General features: G+C 52.8%; 1 protein-coding gene across 1 annotated transcript in view; it reads left to right on the top strand.

Annotated features, from left to right (window-relative positions):
* The first annotated feature begins 2,929 nt into the window (after positions 1-2,929).
* Positions 2,930-23,000, top strand: part of apcdd1l (adenomatosis polyposis coli down-regulated 1-like) — a 53,777-nt gene continuing 33,706 nt past the window's right edge. The window contains exon 1 of the mRNA XM_038802352.1: positions 2,930-3,008. Within this exon, the coding sequence (XP_038658280.1) occupies positions 2,930-3,008 (79 nt within the window). The remainder of the gene's footprint in view (positions 3,009-23,000) is intronic.

Below are 23,000 nucleotides of genomic sequence, written 5' to 3' on the forward strand. Positions count from 1 at the left end.
ACTACAGCAGTCATACACACACTTACCCAGGCTTTTAACCCTTGCTGTACCAAATATATATAATTAGATAGAATTAGATATAGTGCTTGGGGCTAAAGGGATCAAGGGTGTACGGAGGGAAGGCAAGATCAGGGTATTGAACTTGATTATCAACCATGATCATAATGAATGGCTTGGCTGGCTCGAAGGGCAGAATGGCCTCCTCCTGCTTCTATTTTCTATGTTTCTATGTAATACAATATACTTGAAAATCCCTACATTCATCACAATAACCTTCCTCATTTTGTATTCAATACTCATTGCAATAAACAATAACATTCTATTAGCTTTCCTAATTACTTGCTGTTCCTGCATTCTGACCATTTGCAATTCATGCAACTGGACACCCAGATCTCTCTGTCTCTCAGAACTATGCAATCTCTCACCATTTCGATAATATGCTTCTTTTTTCTTCTTAAATTGACAATTTCATATTTTCCAACATTGTACTCTGCCTAGACCCCTTCAGGGGCCAAACCCTATATTGTATACGGTTCCCCTCCTACACCTTGGAGTACGAACACTCCAGGTAATGGGGGGGGGGGGGGGGGGGGGGGGGGGGGGGGGGGGGGGGTTGGCGGAGCCTCTCCCCTAACTGGGAGGAACCTCACAGGATATAAACCGCAACATGGGAGCAGGTCAGGAAGAGTGATTCTGCAGGGTGAGGTGCAGTGAAATTGTAGTATTGGGATGAGATTAAATTAACCAGGTTGTATCCTGCCTACCTGGTGATGTATGAAGTCCTTACCTTTGGCTATCACATTCTATATTTAGCACATCTTTGCTCATCACTTAACCTATACATATCGCTTTGTGGCCTCCTAATTTTTTCTTCACAAATTGCTTTCCGATCTATTTTTGGGTCATCAGCAAATTTAGCATCCATACATTTGGGCCCTTCATCCAAGCTATTTATATAAATTGTAAAAGCTGTGGTTCCAGCCCTGATCCCTGTGGCACACCATTTGTTACATCTTGTCAAGCAGAAAATAGATGACCTGTTTATGCTGGGTCTCTGTTTTCTGTTAACAAGCCAATCTTCTACCCATGCAATATGGGCTTTTCACAGTAACTTCATTGAAGCCTACTCGTGACAATAAGCGATTTTCATTTTTTCATTTCATATGTTAGCATTGTACACCATGAGCTTTTATGTTGCAATAACCTTTGATGTTGAACTTTATCAAATGCCTTTGTCTTGTGGCGCAGTGGGTAGTGTCCCGGTCTCTCGACCAGAAGTTCCAGATTCGAGTCCCACTCTAGGGCTTGATGGCCAAGAAAGGTAGGTTCGATAACACAGAAAATAGATTGAGTGTGTCAACCTGCAAATACTACCAAACACACCCCTCAAGCTGTACGTCCCTGGCGACAGACTAGCGACCACTTCCGGTAATTACTAGCTATGGAAACAAACGAAAGCCTGCCTTAACGCACCACTAGGTACGGGAAAAGAATTGGAATTGGAAAATGCCTTCTGGAAACCTAAGTACAGTACATTCACCAGTTCCCCTTATCCACAGCACATGTTACATCAAAGAACATCAAAAAAATGATTTCCCTTTCACAAAACCATGTTGACTCTACCTGAATGGGGGCAGCATGGCGGTGCAGTGGTTAGCATTGCAGCCTCAGGTTCGATCCCGGCTCTGGGTCACTGTCCGAGTGGAGTTTGCACATTCTCCCCATGTTTGCGTGGGTTTCGCCCCCACAGCTCAAAGATGTGCAGGCTAGGTGGATTGGCCACGCTAAATTGCCCCTTAATTGGAAAAAATGAATTGGGTACTGTAAATTTATTTTTTAAAAAGACTGCCTGTGGCCTTTGCGTCCCTAGTAGCCCGGCGAAGGATTTTGCTACAGTGGAAGGACGTGAGGCCCCCAAGCGTGGAAACCTGGATCAATGACATGGCGGGCTTCATTAAGCTTGAGAAGGTTAAATTCGCCCTGAGAGGGTCGGTGCAAGGGTTCTTTAAATGGTGGCAACCTTTCCTCGACTTTCTGGCTCAAAGATAGGGTACTGGGACAGTAGCAGCAGCAACCCGGGGTGGGGGGACGTTGATTATGTTTGCTTATTTTATTTAAATTTGATTTATTTAATTTTAATTTATGGTTAAGTTCTCTTGTTGGGGGGGGGTGGGGGGAGTGTGATACATGTGATGTTACGGTATGGGGGGAATTGTGGGTGTTATGGGGCTGTTAGTTGCATATTATTGCCTGTTGCTATACTTGTTATATTTTTATATTTTCTGTAAAAAATTCCAATAAAAATTATTTAAAAAAAAAAAGACTGCCTGATTAGTTTGAATTTTTCTAAATGCCCTGCTATAACGTCTTTAATAATAACTTCTAACATTTTCCCTCTGACAGATGTTAAGCTAACTGGCCTGTGGTTTCCTGCTTTCTGTCTCCCTCCCATTTTGAATAAAGGAGCCACATTTCTAATCTAATGGAGCCTTCTGCAAGTAGGGAATTTTGGAAAATTAAAACTAGCGCATCAAACATCTCACTCGCCACTTCTTTTAAGACCTTAGGGTGAAGTCCATCAGCTCCCAGGGACCTGCCATCCTCAGCACCAACCAGCATTATGTTCAGTACCACTTTCACAGTGATTGTAATTCTCTTCTGTCCCACCCTCCTGATTTACAGCTATTTCTGGGGTGTGACCTGTGTCCTCTGTAGCAGGCATTTTCAAAGTCTGGGGCACGAACCCACGGGTGGGTCATGGACGGGTGTAGGGAGGGTCCTGGAGCCATCCGTCGCGGTGCTCCCAATTGCGCAAATTCGAGTGCAACATCGAGCAGGCACGGATGCGCAATGCAGTCGCATTTTTTTTATATGCTTCCAGCCTTTTTGAAGGCCACAGCAGCCGGCATTGTTAAAAGCCGGCTGCAAAATGTTTGGGGTGAATGATGTGATTGGTTTCTTTCTGAACTTTGATGCTGATGAAGTGGAAGTCTCTTACTCCAAGAATGGTCAGGATCTGGGTGTCGCATTTAAGATTGGGAAAGAGTCTCGCTGACAGAGCCTTATTTCCACAGGTCCTAAATTGTGCTGTGGAGCTTAACTTTGGACAGATGGGGACCATACTTTCCGACACCAGAAGACTTCACCTTAATCCAACAGGTTCCATTGGAACGAGGGCCAAATGGACCCAAACTCATTTCCTCCATTTTGTCAGCAGCAAACAAGGTAAGAGAAAATGGTGGGTCGCGAAGGTCGGCCGGCGTGGATCGCCAGGCGTGGTCGTGAAGGTCGGCTGGGTTGGGTCCCGAAGGTTGGCCGTTTGGTAAAAATGGGTCCCCGGAAAAAAAGTTTGAAAAACACTGCTCTACAGTGATGACCAATGCAAAATACCTGTTCAATTTATTTGCCATCTTATTTTCCATTATTAATTATCCAGACTCACTTTCTACAGCACTCGTTTTGTTAGCTATTTTCTTATTTAAATGTAGAACCTCTTACTGTTTTTATATCTCTAGCTAGCTTTCTGTCGTACTCTGATTTTTCCATCCTTGTCAATATTTTCGTCAGTTTTTGCTGGTTTTTTTATTATCCTGTCCAATATTGGACATTGGACCCTGAACCGATTAGCTTCGTCCCAGGATCCAGCATACCCACAGCCACTTCAATCCACTCCAACATACCCCTCCCCCCCCCCTCAATGGCCAAAGCCCCCCCCACCCCCGCCCCCCAAACAAGGTCAATGCCCCCCCACAAGGGTCCACCTCAACGGGGTAGAGTTTTAAAAACAGTCACAAATCCTTTTTACCCAAAATAGCAGGGCCACTGGAAATCTGAAGGTACAAGCGAAGAAGGTTGAAAATAGTCAGCAGGCCAGGCAGCCTTGGAAAAATAGCAGGTGACATTTCAAAGCATTGGAGCTTTCTCAAGACGAGGGGACTTTTGTCTTGGATGTTGCCGAACACGCTGAGTGTTTTCACAGCTTTGTATTTTCTCTTGCAAAAGATGAAAGAGAACAGAAGATACAGAGTTGCTCACTTCAACTTCCCCCTCCTCAGTTTAAACTGAAGTTTTGTTGTCATTTGTAATTGGAGCAATTCTATAAAATCACAGGTGATCCTTTGGTTTCCGAAGCCAGGTGAATAACTACAAATTCATTATGAACTGAGAGTTTTTACTCCTTCCCCCAGCTTTGAGCCGTTTACCTGAAGGGGAAGATGTTAAAGCATTTAAGCTGCTGTTGCCAAGGAAACAGGAGTGTTCCACCCCCCCCCCCCCCCCCGCACTGTGTTTGTGTGAGATTTGTGTCTCTGAACATGAAAGGAAGTACTTCACAATAGCACAAGCCAAAATAAAACGGTAATGTGAAGCTTGAAAGAAAATGCAGAATGTTCTCCTGACATTAGAGATTGCTTTGGAGATGCACAAACAAGTGAGAAAAGGCAGCACGGTAGCACAAGTGGTTAGCACTGTGGCTTCACAGCGCCAGGGTCCCGGGTTTGATTCCCCGCTGGGTCACTGTCTGTGAGGAGTCTGCACATTCTCCCGTGTCTGCGTGGGTTTCCTCCGCGTGCTCCGGTTTCCTCCCACAGTCCAAAGACGTGCAGGTTAGGTGGATTGGCCATGCTAAATTGCCGTTCGGCAGCACGGTAGCATGGTGGTTAGCATAAATGCTTCACAGCTCCAGGGTCCCAGGTTCGATTCCCGGCTGGGTCACTGTCTGTGTGGAGTCTGCACGTCCTCCCCGTGTGTGCGTGGGTTTTCTCCGGGTGCTCCGGTTTCCTCCCACAGTCCAAAGATCACAGGTTAGTTGGATTGGCCATGCTAAATTGCCCGTAGTGTCCTAATAGTAAGGTTAAGGGGGGGAGTTGTTGGGTTGCGGGTATGGGGTGGATGCGTGGGTTTGAGTGGGGTGATCATTGCTCGGCACAACATCGAGGGCCGAAGGGCCTGTTCTGTGCTGTACTGTTCTATGTTCTATGTTCTATTGGCCATGATATATTGCCCTTCGTGACCAAAAAGATTAGGAGGGGTTATTGGGTTACGGGGATAGGGTGGAAGCGAGGTCTTAAGTGGGCCGGTGCAGACTCGATGTGCCAAATGGCCTCCTTCTGCACTGTATGTTCTATGTTCTATGAAACGTCATAACATTATTAAGGGGTCACCCATTTAGCTCAGTGGGCAACACAGCTGGTTTGTGATGCAGAACAAGGCCAGCAGCACGGGTTCAATTCCCGTACCAGCTTATCCGAACAGGAGCCGGAATGTGGCAACTAAGGACTTTTCACAATAACTTCATTCTTGTGACAATAAAAGGTTATTATTATTAGGGCAGCACGGTGGCACAATGGTTACAATGGCACAATGAGGATCCGGGTTCGAATCCCGGCCCTGGGTCGTTGTCCGTGTGTTGTTTGCACATTCTCCCCATGTTTGTGTGGGTTTTGCCCCCACAGACCAAAGATGTGCAGGGTAGGTAGATTGAACACGCTAAATTGCCCATTAATTGGAAAAAATAATTGGGTACTTTAAATTTATTTTTAAAAACTGTACAAAAAGCTGCAGAATCAGAGAAGGGTAAGGAAGGATTTAGGGCAGCATGGACGAGATCATAGGAAAGGCAATGGCACAAATGTGTCCCCACTCCCTTAGTGGGGCCATCGGATTGGGAGATTCAGAGATTATTTTTTTGGAGCATCACTGTAGCATAGTGGTTAGCACAATTGCCTCACAGCTCCAGGGTCCCAGGTTCGATTCCTGGCTTGGGTCACTGTCTGTGTGGAGTCTGCACGTTCTCCCCGTGTGTGCGTGGGTTTCCTCCGGGTGCTCCGGTTTCCTCCCACAGTCCAAAGATGTGCAGGTTAGGTGGATTGGACATTCTAAATTGCCCTTAGTGCCCAAAATTGCCCTTAGTGTTGGGTGGGGTTACTGGGTTATGGGGATAGGGTGGAGGTGTGGGCTTGGGTAGGGTGCTCTTTCCAAGAGCCGATGCAGACTCGATGGGCCGAATGGCCTCCTTCTGCACTGTAAATTTTATGCAATGTATGAAAGTGTAGCAATCTAAAGAGGTAATGCCAGCTGACTGACTTCACCTCAGGAATGCTGCAGGATGGTCCTGGACTCTGCAGGGAATAAAGATTAATTTCTTGGATCCTGCCAGGATGGAAAGAATGTTCATTTTTCTCATTTTAACTTTGGTTTAGTAGTTACGAAAGAAAAAGAATTTGCATTTGTATAGTGCTTTATACGAAGAGCAGACATCTCAAAGCTCACAGCCAATGAGGTACATTCAAAATGTCATCACTGTTCTAAAGCAGAAAACACGGCAACGACTGGGTGCACAGCATGCTCCCACAAACAGCAATGTGATCTGTGGCGCTAACAATTATACTCAAAGCCGAGAGACTAGTACAATAGAGGCTTTATTGCTGTACGATGTTGTCCCTCCATCCGCAACTGTAGACTGAGGGTCTGAGCAGCTCTCATACATATTTATACACAAGCTCCCTGTGGGCGGAGCTAGCCGGCAGGGGCTGACCGGAGGAACCTGTATTACAGGTACAGGCATACATCCCCCTACTGCAGTACACATAACTACAGTGGTTATCTCACCACATTCACCCCCTGTAAAAAATGAGTCCGGCGGGGGTGACATGTAACTGTAATACAAAGGATGCTATTTACAAGAGGGTCCAACAAGGAAAATCAAGAGTCCATCCGGTCAGCAGGTTACAGGTTGAGCCGAATCGGTGGTCGGACGTTCCGCTGTGATCGGCGTAGCTGTGGTGGTGACGTCGGCACAGGCGGCGAAGGTGCTGGCGGTGTTGGTGCTGGCTGCTGGCGGGATGACTCCGAGAGCAAGCCGAAATCTTCCATGTCCTCCAGGGTCGGCAGGGGGATGAGGGATGGACCTGATGGGGACAAATAGGGGGGCGCTGGGGTTGGCGCAGGAAGGGGTGTGGGCATGGGATCGGCACCTGAGGGAGCCAGGTCCCGGAGCGAGACTGTGTCCTGGCGGCCGTCGGGGAACTCCACGTAGGCATACTGAGGGTTGGCGTGGAGAAGGCGTACTTTGTCCACCAGGGGTTCCGCCTTGTGGTGCCGTACATGCCTACGGAGAAGGACTGGGCCCGGAGTCGTGAGCCAAGTCGGGAGCGACACTCCGGATGTGGACTTCCTAGGGAAGGCAAAAACGCGTTCATGGGGTGTACTGTTGGTTGCGGTGCACAGTAGCGACCGAATGGAATGGAGCGCGTCAGGGAGGACCTGCTGCCAGCGAGCGGCTGGGAGGTTCCTGGACCGTAGGGCCAGCTGGACGGCCCTCCATACAGTCCCGTTCTCCCTCTCTACCTGCCCGTTTCCCCGGGGGTTGTAGCTGGTCGTCCTGCTGGAGGCGATACCCCTGCTGAGCAGGAACTGACGCAGCTCATCGCTCATGAATGAGGATCCCCTGTCACTGTGGATATAGTCGGGGAAACCGAACAGGGCGAAAATGGAATCCAGGGCCTTGATGACGGTGGCAGACGTCATATCTGGGCATGGGATGGCAAAGGGGAACCTAGAAAATTCATCGACCACACTAAGGATGTAGGTGTTGCGGTCGGTAGAGGGAAGGGGCCCTTTGAAGTCCACGCTGAGGCGTTCAAAGGGGCGGGATGCTTTCACCAGGCGCGCGCGATCTGGCCGGTAGAAGTGCGGCTTGCACTCCGCACAGATCTGGCAGTCTCTGGTGACTGTCCGTACTTCCTCGACGGAGTAGGGCAGATTGCGGGCTTTGATCAGATGGTACAAGCGGGTGACCCCCGGATGGCAAAGGCTGTCGTGCAAGGCACGGAGCTGGTTCACTTGTGCACTGGCACATGTACCTCGGGAGAGGGCGTCTGGGGGCTCGTTGAGCTTGCCGGGGCGATACAAGATCTCGTAGTTAAAGGTGGAGAGCTCGATTCTCCACCGCAAGATTTTGTCATTCTTGATCTTGCCCCGCTGCGTGTTGTTGAACATGAAGGCTACCGACCGTTGGTCAGTGAGGAGAGTGAATCTCCTGCCGGCCAGGTAATGCCTCCAGTGCCGCACCGCTTCAACGATTGCCTGGGCTTCCTTTTCGACAGAGGAATGCCGAATTTCGGAGGCGTGGAGGGTGCGTGAAAAGAATGCCACGGGTCTGCCGGCCTGATTCAGCGTGGCGGCAAGGGCGACATCTGAAGCGTCGCTCTCTACGGCGTGCATCCCCGCCCTGGCTATGTCATATCGAATGCAGGCGAAGGCCTGTTGTGCCTCGGCCGAGAGGGGAAAATGTGTGGACTGGATAAGTGGCCGGGCCTTGTCTGCGTATTGCGGGACCCACTGGGCGTAATAAGAGAAAAACCCAAGGCAGCGTTTGAGGGCCTTGGGGCAATGGAAAATTGGGAGCTCCATGAGGGGGCGCATGCGGTCGGGATCGGGCCCCAGTAGTCCGTTTTGGACTACGTAGCCAAGGATGGCTAAGCGGTCTGTGCGGAACACGCATTTCTCCTTGTTGTACGTGAGATTAAGGAGAGATGCGGTGTGGAGGAATTTATAAAGGTTGGCATCATGGTCCTGCTGGTCATGGCCGCAGATGGTGACATTGTCGAGGTACGGGAAGGTGGCCTGCAATCCGTACCGGTCAACCATTCGGTCCATTTCTCGCTGAAAGACCGAGACCCCATTCGTGACACCAAAGGGAACCCTCAGAAATTGGTACAGACGACCGTCCGCCTCAAAGGCAGTATAGGGACGCTCCGATTTATGGATGGGGAGCTGGTGGTAGGCGGATTTCAGGTCAATAGTAGAGAAGACCCGGTACTGTGCAATCTGATTGACCATATCAGAAAGGCGGGGGAGGGGGTACGCGTCGAGCTGTGTGTACCGGTTGATGGTCTGGCTGTAGTCCACGACCATCCTGTGCTTCTCCCCGGTCTTAACCACTACCACCTGGGCTCTCCAAGGGCTGTTGCTGGCCTCGATGATACCCTCCCGAAGCAGCCGCTGGACTTTGGACCTGATGAAGGCCTTGTCCTGGGTGCTGTACCGTCTGCTCCTGGTGGCGACGGGCTTGCAATCCACAGTCAGATTGGCAAAGAGGGAGGGGGGCTCGACCTTGAGGGTCGCGAGGCCGCAAACAGTGAGGGGAGGTAGGGGTCCACCGAATTTGAGGGTGAGGCTCTGGAGATTGCACTGGAAATCCAGGCCTAGTAGGAGTGAAGTGCAGAGGTCGGGGAGAATGTACAGACGGAAACGGTCGAATTCCACACCCTGTACAGTGAGTTTAACCAGGCAGAAACCCCGGATCGGGACAAAGTGGGAACCGGAGGCAAGGGAGATCTGCCGGTCGGCGGGATGGATCGCAAGGGAATAGCGCCTTACCGTGTCCGGGTGGACGAAGCTCTCGGTGCTCCCGGAGTCGATGAGGCAGGAGGTCACATGGCCGTTGACCAGCACCGATGTGGAAGAGGGTGCCAGGTTGCGAGGACGGGACTGGTCGAGCGAAACGGAGGCGAGCAGTGGTTGGTCGGCGGTTGAGTCAGATGAGTCCGACGAGGAGCGGTAGCGACCCGTGTCCCGTGATGGCGGCCCCTGGAGACGAGATGGCGGCATCCGCAGTACCTGTGGGTAAAATGGCGGCGTCCATGGAGCGTTATGGGGTCGGAACAAAATGGCGGCGCCCATGGAACGCACATGGCTGTGGTGGATGAAGATGGCGGCACCCATGGGGTGCACGTGGCGGGGGCGGCAAAAGATGGCGGCGCCCACTGATTGCACGTGGAGTCGGGGGAAGCGGACGGCGGGGCCCATTGAGGGAGCGGCTGAGGCGTGGGGACTGGTGGCGCGATAGCGGCGACCGTCCGGGACTGACACACCACTGCAAAGTGGCCTTTCTTGCCACAAGCTTTGCAGGTCGCTGTGCGGGCCGGGCAGCGTTGGCGAGGGTGCTTCTGTTGGCCGCAGAAGTAACAGTGGGGACCCCCAGGGGGTGCGGTGCGGCGGGCAGCGCAGGCATAGTGCGCGGGGGCGGCTGCTGGGCGGGCCGTTTGCGGGGTCCACGAGGGGTGGGACGGATGGGCCTGGGGAGCCGTTTGCGGGGTCCACGAGGGGTAGGACGGGTGGGCCGAGTGGCTAGCGGAGTAAGTGTGCGCACTACGGGAGGCGGCCGTCATGGAGAGCGCCAGGGCCTTTGCGGCCGCGAGGTCGGGGGCGACCCATTCCAGCAGTCGTTGCCGGATGGGGTCCGATGCAATGCCTGTAACGAAGGCATCGCGCATGAGTAAATCGGAATGTTCCGCGGCTGTGAGGGCCCGGCAGTCGCAGTCTCGTACCAGAGGTATCAGGGCCCTCCAGAAGTCCTCAATCGACTCATCCGGCTGCTGGACGCGAGTAGAAAGTTGATGCCTCGCAAACAGGGTGTTCGTCGATGGTGCATAATTCTCCTTGAGCAGTTCCATAGCTGCGGTGTAGTCGGTCGCATCTCGAATGAGCGGAAAGACGCTGGAGCTAAGTCTGGAGTACAGGAGTTGCTTTTTCTGAGCCTCCGTCGGGGGAGGGCGTGCTGAAGAGATGTAGGCCTCTAAGACTGCGAGCCAGTGATCAAAGTCTTTTCTGGCATGAGGCGAATGTGGATCCAGCTGCAGACGGTCAGGCTTGACTCTGATGTCCATGGTGACTGGGAAATCGTACAGCAATAAATTGTGGCGCTAACAATTATACTCAAAGCCGAGAGACTAGTACAATAGAGGCTTTATTGCTGTACGATGTTGTCCCTCCATCCGCAACTGTAGACTGAGGGTCTGAGCAGCTCTCATACATATTTATACACAAGCTCCCTGTGGGCGGAGCTAGCCGGCAGGGGCTGACCGGAGGAACCTGTATTACAGGTACAGGCATACATCCCCCTACTGCAGTACACATAACTACAGTGGTTATCTCACCACATGATCATAGCCAGATTGTGTGTTTTTGTGATGTTGATTGAGAGATCCCATTCCCATTTCTCCTTGATCTTCACCACCCGTTCGCATCCCTGATCCCCCAGCCACTTGTATATGTCCCCAATTCTTCCCTCTCCTTCCACATCCGGAAGCAGCAGTCGCTCCAGCAGGGTGTATCCTGGCAACCTAGGGAACCCCCTGAAGAACTTTCGCGCGAAGTCCTGAACCTGCAGATACCTGAATTCACTACACCTCGGCAGCTCTATCCTCTCCCTTAGCTCCTCCAGACTGGCGAACCCTTCCTTCAAATACAGATATCTCACCTTGATCAGCCCCACTTCCCTCCACCTCCTGTATACACTATCCATCCCCCCCGGCTCAAACCCATGGTTCTTGCACAGCGGCGTTAGCACCGACATCCCTTCCACCCTAAAATGCCCCCTCAGCTGATTCCATATCTTCACCGTGGACTACACCATCGGGCTCCCTGAATACCTACTCTGAGCCATTGGCAATGCTGCTGTCGCCATAGCCCTCAAACTAGACCCCTCACAAGATTCCTCCTCCATCCTAACCCACTCTACCCCTTCTCCTTCCCACCACCGCCGTACCTTGTCCACATTCGCCGCCCAATAATAATGAAGCAAGTTCGGCAAAGCCAACCTCCCCTGCTGCCTCTGCCTCTGTAGCAGGGTCCTCCCCACCCTCGGCACCTTCCCCGCCCATACAAAGTCAGAGATGATCGTGTCCACTTTCCGAAAAAAGGCCTTTGGTATAAAGATCAGGAGAGCCTGAAAGATAAACAAGAACCTCGGCAGAATATTCATTTTCACCACTTGGACCCTCCCCGCCAACGTTAAGTGCAGTGTATCCCACCTCTTAAGAATCCCCAAATACCTAAACCTATCCCTAGCTACCATAAATGGCATCCCCCCTAAATTAGCCCGCTGTCCCAGCTCATTCACCGGGAATACCTCACTTTTCCCTACATTCAGCTTGTACCCCAAAAACCCTCCAAACGTCCCCAACAGGCCCATAATCCTTCCCATACTCTCCAACGGATCCAAAACGTACAACAATTGGCCATCGGCATAGAGCGACACCCGATGCTCCCTCTGTCCTTGTGGTGATCCACCACTGTGTAATTGTGTGTGTGCCTGTATTAGGGGATGTACAGCAGTACCTGTATTACAGGTTCGTCGGTAGCCCCTGCCGGCTAGCTCCGCCCACAGGGAGCCGTATAAATATGTATGAGTTCTCCTGAGCTGCCATTCTACCAGCCGCAGTCGGAGGTTAAACATCTCACTGTAATAAAGCCTCTCTTGTACCGATTCGAGTCTTTAAGTGCAATTGGTAGCGCTTCAATTTATTAAAGTGAAATTTTCCGCATCATGGACATCAGGATAAAACCAGATCGCTTGCAGCTGGATCCGCAATCGCCAAACGGCAGAAAATACTTTAATCACTGGCTGGCTTGCTTTGAGGCCTACGTCACCTCAGCGGACCCCACACCGACGGAAGCTCAGCCAATTCAACTCCTCTACTCAAGGTTGAGCTCCAGCGTGTTCCCGCTGATACAGGATGCGCTGAATTACGCACGCGCCATGGAACTCCTTAAAGAAAATTACGTCCAGAAGACGAACACTCTGTTTGCGAGGCATGTACTCGCCACTTGCGTACAACTATTTGGTGAGTCGATTGAAGACTTCTGGCGGGCCCTTATCCCTCTGGTACGGGACTGTGACTGTCAGGCCGTCACGGCCACGGAACATTCCAATCTCTTCATGCGTGATGCATTTGTGACGGGGATTGCATCGGACCCCATCCGGCAACTACTGCTGGAAGGGACCGCGCTCGACCTAACAGCGACAAAAACTTTAGCACTCTCCATGATGGTCACTTCCCATAATGTACAGTCCTACCCCGCCCTCCACGCGGCCCACCCATCCTACACCTCGTGGACCCCGCAACCAACCCCCCCAACTGGGGCCGCTCCCGCACAGTATGCCTGCGCTGCTCGCCACACCGCGCACTCTGGGGGTCCCCGCTGTTACTTCTGCGGCCAACAGAAGCACCCCCGCCAGCGCTGCCTGGCCCGTGCCACCACCTGTAAATCCTGTGGCAAGAAGGGCCACTTTGCGGCGGTGTGTCAGGCCCGCGCAGTTGCTGCTCTCGCGCCCAACTTCTCTCCCTTCCCTCAGCCGCCATCCTCTGCTCCCGGGGCCGCGTGCGACCAGTGGGCGCCGCCATCTTCTCCCCCAGGTCCACGTGCGGCCAGTGGGCGCCGCCATCTCGCCCTGCCCCCAAACGTGCGCACCATGGGCGCCGCCATCTTGCCCCACACCCGCAACGTGCGCTGCATGGGCAATGCCATCTTCTTCCCCACAGCTACTTCGGACGCCGCCATTTTGTCCTCCCCTCGGGACTGGACCGTGGGACCCGGGTCGCTGCCGCTCCTCGTCGGAATCCTCGGACAATCGCCCGCAGCTCGCCTCCATGACTCTGGACCAGTCCCGTCCTAACAACCTGGCTACCGCTTCGACGACGGTGCTCATCAACGGCCACGTGACCTCCTGCCTACTGGACTCCGGGAGCACCGATAGCTTCATCCACCCGGACACGGTAAGGCGCTGCTCCCTCGCGGTCCATCCCGCCAACCAGCGGATCTCCCTGGCCTCCGCATCCCACACTGTCCCGATCCGGGGTTTCTGTATGATCAACCTCACTGTACAAAGCGTTGAATTCAGCAGTTTCCGCCTGTACGTTCTCCCCAACCTCTGTGCTACACTATTACTGGGCCTGGATTTCCAATGTAACCTCCAGAGTCTCGCCCTGAAATTTGGTGGGCCCCTACCCCCACTCACCGTTTGTGGCCTCACGACCCTCAAGGTTGACCCTCCCTCCCTCTTTGCCAATCTGACTGCAGATTGCAAGCCCGTCACCACCAGGAGCAGATGGTACAGCACCCAGGACGAGACCTTCATCAGGTTCAAAGTTCAGCGGCTGCTTCGGGAGGGTATTATCGAGGCCAGCAACAACCCCTGGGGAGCCCAAGTGGTGGTGGTTAAAACTGGGGAGAAACACAGAATGGTTGTGGGCTACAGCCAGACCTCAATCGGTACACGCAGCTCGACGCGTACCCCCTCCCTCGCATATCTGATATGGTCAATCAGATTGCACAGTACCGGGTCATCTCAACGGTAGACCTCAAATCCGCCTACCACCAGCTCCCCATTCGTAAATCGGACCGTCCCTACACTGCCTTCGAGGCGGACGGTCGCCTCTATCAATTTCTTAGGGTTCCCTTCGGCGTCACTAACGGGGTCTCGGTATTCGAAAGAGAAATGGACCGAATGGTTGACCGGTATGGACTGTGGGCCACAATTCCGTACCTGGACAATGCCACCATCTGCGGCCATGACCAGCAGGAACACAACGACAACCTTGCCAAATTTCTCCACACCGCATCTCTCCTCAACTTCACTTACAACAAGGAGAAGTGCGTATTCCGCACCAACCGCTTAGCCATCCTCGGCTATGTAGTCCAAAACGGACTCCTGGGGCCCGATCCCGACCGCATGCACCCCCTCATGGAGCTCCCCCTTCCCCACTGCCCCAAGGCCCTCAAACGCTGCCTGGGGTTCTTCTCCTACTACGCCCAGTGGGTCCCACAATACATGGACAAGGCCCGCCCACTGATACAGGCTACTCAATTTCCCCTCACGGCCGAGACACAACATACCTTCGCCCGTATTCGCTCAGACATAGCCAAGGCCGGGATGCACGCAGTAGACGAGACACTGCCCTTCCAAGTAGAGAGCGACACTTCAGATGTCGCCCTTGCCGCCACTCTAAACCAGGCAGGCAGACCCGTGGCATTCTTTTCACGCACCCTCCATGCCTCCGAAATTCGACATTCGTCTGTTGAAAAGGAAGCCCAGGCAATCGTTGAAGCGGTGCGGCACTGGAGGCATTACCTGGCCGGCAGGAGATTCACTCTCCTCACTGACCAACGGTCGGTAGCCTTCATGTTTAACAACATGCAGCGGGGCAAGATCAAAAACGATAAAATCTTGCGGTGGAGAATCGAGCTCTCCACCTATAATTACGAGATCTTGTATCGCCCCGGCAAGCTCAACGAGCCCCCAGACGCCCTCTCCCGAGGTACATGTGCCAGCGCACAAGTGGACCAGCTCTGTGCCCTGCACGACAGCCTTTGCCATCCGGGGGTCACTCGGTTGTACCACCTAGTCAAAGCCCGCAATCTGCCCTACTCCGTCGAGGAAGTACGGACAGTCACCAGAGACTGCCAGGTCTGTGCAGAGTGCAAGCCACACTTCTACCGGCCAGACCGTGCGTGCCTGGTGAAAGCGTCCCGCCCCTTTGAACGCCTCAGTGTGGATTTCAAAGGGCCCCTCCCCTCCACCGACCGCAACACGTATATCCTTAGTGTGGTCGATGAATTCTCTAGGTTCCCCTTCGCCATCCCATTCCCCGATATGACGTCTGCCACCGTCATCAAGGCCCTCGATTCCATATTCGCTCTGTTCGGTTTCCCCGCCTATATCCACAGCGACAGGGGATCCTCATTCATGAGCGATGAGCTGCGTCAGTTTCTGCTCAGCAGGGGTATCGCCTCCAGCAGGATGACCAGCTACAACCCCCGGGGAAACGGGCAGGTAGAGAGGGAGAACGGGACGGTTTGGAGGGCCGTCCAGCTGGCCCTACGTTCCAGAAACCTCCCAGCCGCTCGCTGGCAGCAGGTCCTCCCGGATGCATTGCACTCCATCCGGTCTCTACTATGCACTGCCACGAATAACACACCCCATGAACGTGTTTTTACCTTCCCTAGGAAGTCTACATCCGAGGTGTCGCTCCCGACTTGGCTCGCAGCTCCAGGGCCGGTCCTACTGCGTAGGCATGTCCGGCTCCACAAGGTGGACCCTTTGGTGGACAGGGTACGCCTGCTTCACGCAAACCCCCAGTATGCTTACGTGGAGTTCCCCGTGTAGCCACCGAAGTTGGCCATTCCCTCAATACAAAATGGAGGAACGCAAAGCTTGCAGGGTAAAATGGACAAAGTTTGCAGCACAAGCAGGCTGCAACAAGCCACTGTGTATTCTGTCTGCTTAGAGAGCAGACAGCACCGAAACGAACATTCCATTAGTATGAGGCAATCTCTGGGACAGTTAACATAGTAATGGAACGATCCCAGGGACAATGGACACAAATAGGGAAGTGATTGCAACATTGTATAGGAAGCCAGACACCCCGGCACCAGCGGGGTTCGAAGACAAAGCACCTGAAGGCCCACCCAGTAGCCGAGGGACAGCCTCAGTATTGGGGGGATTCAAACAAATCGATTGGGAAGAGACCCAATCGATCCCTAGCAGATAGAGGGTCCACCCAAAAGGGCGCGAAGCCCTAGGACCTGTAAAAGACAGGTCCCAAACTTAGTTTGTTCTTCTTCACCAGCCCTCCTCTCTTGACCAGCCCTCTCGACCAGTCTTTACCGAAGAAGACCTTGACCGAGAGAGAGGAGAGGTTTGGGACAGCAGCCGCCAGCAAGTAAGTGTCTCACAACGATCGCTACCAGAGATAGACACTCCTGACCCCTTTTAACCCGTACCAACCTGAAGTCTGCGGACCCAGTGCAGAGCAAGAGGCCTTGTCCCCTGATCCGGCAGTTCCTTATTCAGATAAGTATTGGTCTATTTAGTGGTAGGAATAGTTTAGTCATCTTAGGGTGTGCATGAGTAGTTTATAATTGTATTGTAATAAACTCATTTGTTTGAACTTACTAATTGGTGTATGGTTTTATTGCTTTGAACTTGACCTTGAAACTTGTGGTGGTATCTTAACGATACCTGCCGACTCCAAAGCTAAGTAACGAAACAGAGCCAAATTGTTAAGCACACTCATCCAGAACGAGCAACACCCGACAGCCGCCAGGATACGGTCTCGCTCAGGGACCTGGCTCCCTCGGGTGCCGATCCCACTGCCACAAACCTCCCCACCCACGTGCCACCCTCCCCTCCCCCGGCGCTCCCAGCATCAGCCCCACCAGGTCCATCCCTCCTTTCCCTGCCCACGCTAGAGGACATGGAAGATTTCGGCACGCTCCCGGAGTCATCCAGCCACTGGCCAGCACCAACACCGGCAGCACCGATGCCGTCGACGCAGACACCGCCTGTACAGACGTCGCCGCCGCTGTTGCGTCGCACCGGGCACCGGGTTGCAAGATGGACACTTAATTTCCCCCCCCCCCCTCCCCTCGATAAATAATTCACGGATTCTGTATATAGTTCCACGTCACCCCCGCTGGACTCATTTTTAACAGGGGGTGAATGTGGTGATCTACCACTGTGTAATTGTGTGTGTGCCTGTATTAGAGGATGTACAGCAGTACCTGTATTACAGGTTCGTCGGTAGCCCCTGCCACTAGCTCTGCCCACAGGGAGCTGTATAAATATGTATGAGTTCTCCTGAGCTGCCATTCTACCAGCTGCAGTCAGAGGCTAAACATCTCACTGTAATAAAGCCTCTCTTGTACCGATTCGAGTCTTTAAGTGCAATTGATAGTGCTTCAGTCCTCTCATAATCCCCCGTCACTCCTCCAACCCACTGAGACCCATCGCCAATGGCTCTATGGCCAGCGCAAACAGCAGTAGTGACAGCAGGCACCCCTGTCTCGTACCAATGTGTAAGTCAAGGCTTAGTGAGCTCATAACATTCATCCACACTCTCGCCCTTGATAGCACATACAGCAACCGTACCCATGCCACAAATCTCAGTCCAAACCCAAACCTTCCCAAAACCTCAAACAATTACCGCCACTCCATCCGATCAAATGCTTTCTCCGCGTCCATGGACACCACCACCTCTGGTACCAGGGCCCCCGACAGATTCATCACCATCTTCAACAACCGTCTAATATTACTCATGAGCTGCCTGCCCTTCACAAAGCCTCTTTGATGTTCTGAAACCACCCCCAGGACACAATCCTCCATCCTCCCCGCCAACAACTTAGCCAATACTTTCATATCCATGTTCAATAGTGATATGGGCCTATACGACCCACATTCCACCGGATCCTTCCCCTTTTTCGGAATTAGTGTAATTACTGCCTGCGTCATCATTTCCGGCAACTCCCCCTTTTCCAGTGCTTCATTAAACGCCCCCAACAAATGTGGTGCCAGGTCCACCACAAATTCCTTATAAAATTGCACTGGGTACCCATGCAGCCCAGGGGGCTTCCCAGACTTCATACCCCTGATATTTTCCAGCACCTCCCTCAGCCCCAGGGGCTCCTCTCTTTGCTTCCTCCACCTGGGGAAATTCCAGCTCGTCCAGAAACCGCCCCATGTCCCCCTCCTCTCCTCCTGGGTCTGCCTCATAAAGTCCCTGGTAAAACTCTCTAACTGCCTCATTTATCTTCCCTGGCTCTGACACCACATCCCCAGTGATGCGCTAACAATTGCACACAAAGACTCAAACCGGTACAAGAGAGGCTTTATTGCCGTGAGATGTTATCCTCCGACTGCAGCTGGTAGAATGGCAGCTCAGGAGAACTCATGAATATTTATACTGCTCCCTGTGGGTGGAGCTAGCCGGCAGGGGCTTACCGATAAACCTGTAATACAGGTACTGCTGTACATCCTCTAATACAGGCACACACATATATATACAGTGGTGAATCACCACACCCAGCCCCAGTCTGTATCTTCAATATTTCCCTGGATGCAGCCTGCCTTCGCAGCTGGTGCGCCAGCATGCGGCTCACCTTCTCCCCTCTTGCCCTACGCAGTTGCCCTGCCGCCCTCCCCATTGTCAGCCTGTCGAACTGCCCCTGCAACATTTTCTTCCTCGCCAATCCCTCCACGGTGGGCACCCTCGAATATTCCCTGTCCACCTCCACTATCTCGCTCATGAGCTGGTCATGTTCCTTCCTCCTTTCCCTATCCGCACGAGCCTTAAACAAAATAATTTCTCTCCGGACCACTGCCTTCAGTGCTTCCCAAAAAATGGCTGCCAACACCTCCCCACTCTGATTCAACTCCAGTTACTCCTTAATTGCCGCCCACACGTTATCACAAAAACCCCCATCCGCCAACAACCCCGAGTCAAACCTCCACCCCGACCTCTGCTCTCGGATTGAGAGATAAATATTGGCCAGGACACTGGGGATAATTCCCCTGCTCTTTCACGCCCACCTGAGCAGGCAGGTGGGAACTCTATTTAAATTTTGGATCTGGAAGATACCTTCCACAACTGTTCAGTGGTTCCTCGGTACTGCACTGTCAGTGCTGGTTTCTTTACTCTAGCCTAGGACTGGGACTTGAACCCAAGGACCTTGGAGGATGGAGTGCTCCCCACTGTGCCATGGCTGACACTTTTCTGGATGCTTCACCTTCTGATCTCAAGATGTTCCTAGGAATAAGAGGAAGCCGATTAAACTCGTCAGCCTTTCCGCCACTCAATAAGCCCCTGGCTGATTGGTGACCTTTCTCCATATCTGAACCGTTGCCACATATCACAGTGGCACAGTGGTTAGCAGTGCCGCCTCACAGCTCCAGGGTCCCAGGTTCAATTCCCGGCTTGGGTCACTGTCTGTGCGGACTCTGCACGTTCTCCCCGTGTGTGCGTGGGTTTCCTCCGGGTGCTCCGGTTTCCTCCCACAGTCCAAAGATGTGCAGGTTAGGTGGATTGGTCATGCTAAATTGCCCTTCGTGTCCAAAATTGCCCTTAGTGTTGGGTGGGGTTGCGGGGTTATGGGGATAGGTGGAGGTGGAGGTGTGGGCTTGGGTAGGGTGGTCTTTCCAAGAGCCGGTGCAGACTCAATGGGCCGAATGGCCTACTTCTGCACTGTAACGTTTATGAAATGCTCCTATGAAGAGATGTTCCCTCGTTAGCCTTCTAAAACCAACTGCTTCTAGCAGAGCTGTGAGAGGTACCTTCTATCTCACTGCATATCTCCAACTGCAATCGAATTAGCTAAACTAAAACATAAAAGCTTCTCTACCTTACAAGGCCCCAGTGGCTAAGCAACAACAATAAATGTGATTCACACTATATATAGTTGCCAATATCACTCCATGTATATATGTTCGTTATCTACCCGTTGTAAGATCAATGCTGTATATAGTTGCCAATGTAACTCCGTGTATATATGTTCACTATCCACCATTGTAAGTGCAGTTGCACTACCCGAGCACCAGGGGGAGTCGCTCTGGGAGTACGCGAGCGTTTGTACTGGGCTCCTCCCTTGGCTCCGCCCAGGACTCCTCCCCCTGGGACCGATGTATAAAGATCAGTGCCTTAGAGCCAGCCTGCAGTTCATCTGAAGTTCAACGGCGAATAGGCTGGCTCTGTTGTAAGTGTATTAAAGCCTCTGTTCAGATCCAACTACACGTGTTCGCTGAATTGATGGTTCCATCAATGGGCGTGGCAGGTACTAACAAGGAGCAGGTATCTCCGTCCCTGTCCCCTCAGTTTGAACATTGTGACTGCTCTCAGTACATTCACAAGGCTGGTGTTTGGTGCCAGCACTCCCACTTCAACATCCCAGACAGAGATCTTTCGAGTCATTCACTTTTGAGAAAAGCACACTGTTCAGATCGTCTGTTTGATGTGGATTCAGTGACTGCACAATAATGGGGAGTGAACAGAGTGCTGCAACGCTCCACCTTCAATGATCATTGGCTCAGAGATCAGTACCTTCACCAGGTCTCACTCTCTGCTGGATGTTAGGGCGTGTAGCTGGTTCAGTTCCATTGCTGGGAGCTCTTTCATTTCAAGAATTAGGCATGCTTTTTGTGAGGTTTGTAAAGCTGACCCTGAGTGTGTGGATCATAGTGACATTTCCTGGTGAGTACTGACTGCTGCAACTAAGAGATGGGATTAGAGAGAGAACGATGAGGGATAAACAGGGATATAGAGAGAGCGAGGGTTAGGTACCAGACAGAGTGAGGGTTGGGGAATGGAGAGAGAGAGGGGAACTGAGGGAGAGGGGAACAGAGAGAGAGGGGGTTCAGAGAGAGAGGGGGGAATGGGGAGAGGGGGAACAGGGAGAGCGTGGGGGGAACAGAGAGGGGGGAAACAGAGAGAGAGGGGGAAACAGGATGGGGGGACAGAGAGGGGAAACAGAGAGGGAGGGGGAACCGAGAGAGAGAGAGGGGGAACCGAGCAAGAGGGGGGACAGAGAGAGAGGGGGGACAGAGAGAGAAGGGGAGCAGAGAGAGAGGGGAAGGAGAAAAAGAGGGGGAAAAACAGAGAGAGGGGGGAGGAACAGAGAGGGGGGAACACAGAGAGAGGGTGGAACAGAGAGAGAGGGGGACATAGAGAGAGGAGAGGTGGAACGCAGTGACAGAGGGTCAACAGAGGGAGAGAGAGAGGAACAGGGAGAGAGAGGGGGACCAGGGACCAGGGAGAGAGGGGGTAACAGAGGGTGGAACAGAGCGAGAGAGAGAGAGAGAAACGGGACGGGGAGGGGGGGGGGGGGGGGGGGGGGGGGGGAGCATAGAGAGAGAGAGGGAAATGAAATGAAATGAAAATCGCTTATTGTCACAAGTAGGCTTCAAATGCAGTTACTGTGAAAAGCCCCTAGTCGCCACATGCCTGTTCAGGGAGGCTGTTACAGGAATTGAACCGTGCTGCTGGTCTGTCTTGGTCTGCTTTAAAAGCCAGCGATTTAGCCCTGTGCTAAACCAGGAGGAAAGAGACAAGGGGAACATTTAGAGAGGGTGGAATAGAGAGGGGAGGACAACAGACAGAGAGGGGGGAACAGGGAGAGAGGGTGGAACACAGAGAGAGGGGAGGTGGAACACAGAGAGGGGGGGGACAGGGAGAGAGGGAGAACAGGAGAGAAGGGAACAAAGAGGGGGGAACAGGGAGAGAGGGAGAACAGAAGAGAGGGGGGAACACAGAGAGAGGGCAACAGAGGGAGAGAGGGAGGAACAGGGAGAGAGGGGGGAACACAGAGAGAGGGCAACAGAGGGAAAGAGGGAGGAACAGGGAGAGAGGGGGGAACACAGAGAGAGGGCAACAGAGGGAGAGAGGGAGGAACAGGGAGCTAGGGGGGAACAGGGAGCGAGGGGGGAACAGGGAGAGAGGGAGAACAGGAGAGAGGGGGAACATGGAGAGAGTGAGAACAGGAGAGAGGGGGGAACACAGAGAGAGGGGAGGTGGAACACAGAGAGAGGGCAACAGAGGGAAAGAGGGAGGAACAGGGAGAGAGGGGGAACACAGAGAGAGGGCAACAGAGGGAAAGAGGGAGGAACAGGGAGAGAGGGGGAACACAGAGAGAGGGCAACAGAGGGAAAGAGGGAGGAACAGGGAGAGAGGGGGAACAGGGAGAGAGGGAGAACAGGAGAGGGGGGAACAGATTGAGAGGGTGGAACACATAGAGAGGGGCAACAGAGAGACAGAGGGAGGAACAGGGAGAGAGGGGGGAACAGGGAGAGAGGGGGAATAAGGAGAGAGGGGAACAGAGAGGGGGGGCAGAGAGAGAGGGGGTTCAGAGAGAGAGGGGGGAATGGGGAGAGAGGGGTAACAGAGAGAGAGAAGGGAACAGAGAGAGAGGGGCAACAGAGTGGGGGGAACAGAGAGAGGGGGTGGAACACAGAGAGAGGGGCAACAAAGGGAGAGGGGGGGGAACAGGGAGATGAGGGAACATGGAGGGGGAAACAGTGAAGGGGAACATAGAAACAGTGAGGGAGATGGGGGGAACAGAGAGGGGAGGGACAGACAGAGAGGGGGGAACAGAGAGAGAGAGAGAGAGAGAGTGGGAACAGAGAGAGATGGTGAACAGAGAGAGCGAAGGGGGAATAGAAAAATGGGAACAGAGAGAGAGGAGAACAGTGAGGGGGGGAAACAGATAGAAGGCGGCAGGGACAGAGAGAGGGGGGTACAGAGAGAGAGCAAGGTGAACAGAGAGAGAGAGTGGGGTGTAGTGATTTAATGGTTGTGTTGTAATTCACCGACTGACCACTAGGAGTCTCATTAGTACATAAGTGAATGTTAGTGTTAGGTGACCTCAGACTGACTAGGGAGCTGGAAGAG

The sequence above is a fragment of the Scyliorhinus canicula genome, chromosome 7, assembly GCF_902713615.1.
Source record: "Scyliorhinus canicula chromosome 7, sScyCan1.1, whole genome shotgun sequence".
NCBI lineage: Eukaryota > Metazoa > Chordata > Chondrichthyes > Carcharhiniformes > Scyliorhinidae > Scyliorhinus > Scyliorhinus canicula.